This window comes from Leptodactylus fuscus, chromosome 3 (assembly GCF_031893055.1).
Source record: "Leptodactylus fuscus isolate aLepFus1 chromosome 3, aLepFus1.hap2, whole genome shotgun sequence".
In the NCBI taxonomy this organism is placed as follows: domain Eukaryota; kingdom Metazoa; phylum Chordata; class Amphibia; order Anura; family Leptodactylidae; genus Leptodactylus; species Leptodactylus fuscus.
In genome coordinates this window covers 150,571,268-150,574,168 of record NC_134267.1, presented here as the reverse complement: position 1 = coordinate 150,574,168, position 2,901 = coordinate 150,571,268, and the positions used below count along the sequence as shown (strand labels likewise).

At 43.7% G+C, this 2,901-nt stretch overlaps 1 protein-coding gene across 1 annotated transcript; it reads left to right on the top strand.

Annotated features, from left to right (window-relative positions):
- The first annotated feature begins 239 nt into the window (after window positions 1–239).
- On the top strand, window positions 240–2,667 carry GMNC (geminin coiled-coil domain containing). The gene is made up of 5 exons (XM_075266692.1): window positions 240–273; window positions 839–1,013; window positions 1,140–1,222; window positions 1,429–1,545; window positions 1,969–2,667. Exons 1-5 carry the CDS (start codon window positions 271–273, stop codon window positions 2,569–2,571), a joined length of 981 nt encoding a protein of 326 aa, XP_075122793.1. The 5' UTR covers window positions 240–270; the 3' UTR covers window positions 2,572–2,667.
- Window positions 2,668–2,901: the final 234 nt, after the last annotated feature.

Sequence of the window (2,901 nt, the reverse complement as noted above, 5' to 3'; positions counted from 1 at the left end):
GCACAATGTAGGAGTGAAATGTTGGGTGGGTTTACTTAGCATATTCATGTGTGGGAGTGGAAGGCTTTGCTATGTGTATTATGAGTTAGCTGAAGTCCTACATTTGACAGATTGGCACCAGATCAGATTGGTGGCTTTAGAAAATCCCAGGGGCGTTGATGGGAGCTTCCAAAGATTAGGACTGCCTCTTTTTCTACTACCTCACTCCCTTTTAAAGCTCAGTGGGGCTTTAATGAAAACGTGTCTGCAAATAGCCATTCAAGGAACAAGATGGTAAGTGACTGCTCTGCTGCTGGCTGTGCAGGGGATTCCCTGGCAATTGGATTGTGAATTGCTTTTAAGTGAGAGAAGCCTTGAGAAGAAGCTGAGGTGCTGCTGCTTGTCGTGTGAGCAGTAATAACTTTTACTTAACTACCTGAGATTTAGCAGGCTGTGATCTTTCCTTGTCTTATCTTGTAATACTCATGTGAGATGAGATTAGAGCTCAGATCATGTTTTTAGGACATGTCAGTAATTACTTGTTTGCAGTCCCCTAAATGTAGTGACAGCTTGTGTCTTGCTTCAGGGACAGCTTTGCCTGCCGAGGATCATATAGATCTATACTGATAGGTGCTCTATGTTTTGGCATGTACTCTCTGTACTTGAAGTGGAAGTGAATTGTCAGCTGATCTCAATCTCCATTCACACAGCTGAGCCTTCACTTCCAGCAGGGCAATATCTGCTCAATAGCCGCAGAGAATCTGGCTTTACCTCCCCTAAAGACTGTAGTCTTTGTTGCTGCACAAAAGTCTGCTTCTGCCATATCTAATAGAGTTCTCCTCCTGTGTTACTTCTACAGAACACTATTCTGGCTTGCCAAGACCAGTACTTTGCAGGGGGTCAGGGCTATGATTGCCCATACTTCTCCTCCACGTCAGCGGCCAGTGTTGATGTTTCCAAGGATACTTGGGTCTCTCTCTGGGCTTCTGGTCTCCTGGACAACAGATCAAGCAACCAAGGTCCACAATCCCACGGTAAGTCCACACTTTACAATCATGCCTCTTATGTGGGCAGCTTCCTTCCAAATGTTCTTTGCTTTCTACTCTCTTTTGCACCTGAATAATGTGAATGAAATATTATAATCTGCTTTGTCATTGCAGGGCAGTCATATGATGGATGCAGTCTTCAGGATGACTACCTCTGGGGGGATCAGCTGTCGACTCAGATCTTCACAAATAAGCAGGTAAGCTTTAGTAACACAATAGTGGATACAATGCTCGTGAATTACCTGCAATGTAACAATCCAGCAGCGATCATTAGAAACTGAAAGCTCTCAGTAAGGGGTCGTGTCAGATACTTTCTATAGCTGTCAGTGCCTTGTTTGTGCAAGTTTTATTGCTATTGTGGAAAGAAACCTGTGTAGTCTTACCTGCTCTCTCTCACATACAGCTCCAGGATACTCTTGTCCAAAGGGAAGAGGAACTGGCAAGGTTACACGAGGAGAACAACAAGTTAAAGCAATATCTGAACTCTACCTTTGTAAAATGCTTGGAAGAAAAGGCCAAGGTGTGTAACTGTGTCCTTCTATTCTAAGTGCTGATATTCTGTGAATGGGACCAACTGGTTATTGGCTAAATAAAGTGATCAGCAATGTACTAATGGTTCGATCTGGATCTCTTCAGATGTGGCATGACCACGTGCACTGGTGGACAATCTCTTAATGTTTCTAATTGTTTGTTTGTGTAAATTACCCCCTGCCTCCTCCAGGACCCCTGCGGTGCCTGGCTCTAGGTATAAGCTCTCCAGCCATATTGTACATCGTTGTCGTGTGTAGGAATGTCCTTACAAATGAATGACTTCTCATAGCAGCCATGACCCTGCCAAAGTCACGCTAGGACTTGTAGTTCCATGAGCTATCTGCTATGATCTCATACACAACCTTCGATTGCTGTGTGTAATGTTAAAACTTTTGTTTTCTTTCTTTTACAGAAATTGCTGTCTAAAAGCGGTCTTGATCTTCCTTTAAAGAGAAAATGCGGAGTTAGCACCGTTACTTCTCCTGAGACCTCAGCTAAGAAAGCAAAGAGAAATCTTTTAAGCAACTTCACTGCCTGCGAAGAGCAAGCCAACCCTTCAATAGAAAAATGGGTTCTGCAAACTCTTGGACTGAAAGATGCCAACACCATCGATGACTCTGCTACAGCTAACTACAGTGCCTTATCTACAGACCTTCTTAAGACCCTGCCAGGATCAGATAGTGTCAATACTCAAGGATCTCCATCATCTGGATACAGCACAGTCCACATGACCCCTGCACATAGCCACACTGGAAGTTCCTGCAGCCATAACTCTCAATGTCTGCCAAACTACTCTCCTTCCTCCAGCTCCAGCAGTGAGACACTGAGTCCCTTTGGCTCTCCCATCTACTACACTCCTGAGATTTCTCCTAACAAAACTGAAGTTGCCTTCTCCACATCCCTGAACCCTCATTGTAATGTGAAGACCCACAGCTTCTCTAATGGCCAGGCATTCGTTCGAAGGGACAGTGAAGGAGGTTGGAAGTTTACATGGGTGCCCAAGCAATCTGAATAAGACTCTGCCCTGACCATGATGTCCTGTCCTGGAAGTTTACAGAACGTTTTGCACTTGACTTGCTCATGAAGAACCTATGAAGATCTCCTTAGGATTCAAGCGTGATACAATCTTTGTATTCAGTCTCGGACTGGGTGCTGCTGTATACTACTGTGGCTGTATACTACTGTGGGGATCTTCCTTCGTTTACATGTAAATGTATATATGTATTATATTTTTTTCCATGAAAAAGATAATATTTGCTAACAGTATTTATTTCTGTTGGGTTTCAAGTGCAATTAATGCCAGTACAGTTCTACAGTTCTTGGTTTGCTGCCTATATGTGATCAC

Coding starts and splice junctions, on each gene's coding strand:
- GMNC (XM_075266692.1), top strand. Junction 1,223..1,428: donor AGATCTTCACAAATAAGCAG/GTAAGCTTTAGT, acceptor TCTCACATACAG/CTCCAGGATACTCTTGTCCA. Junction 1,546..1,968: donor GCTTGGAAGAAAAGGCCAAG/GTGTGTAACTGT, acceptor TTTCTTTTACAG/AAATTGCTGTCTAAAAGCGG.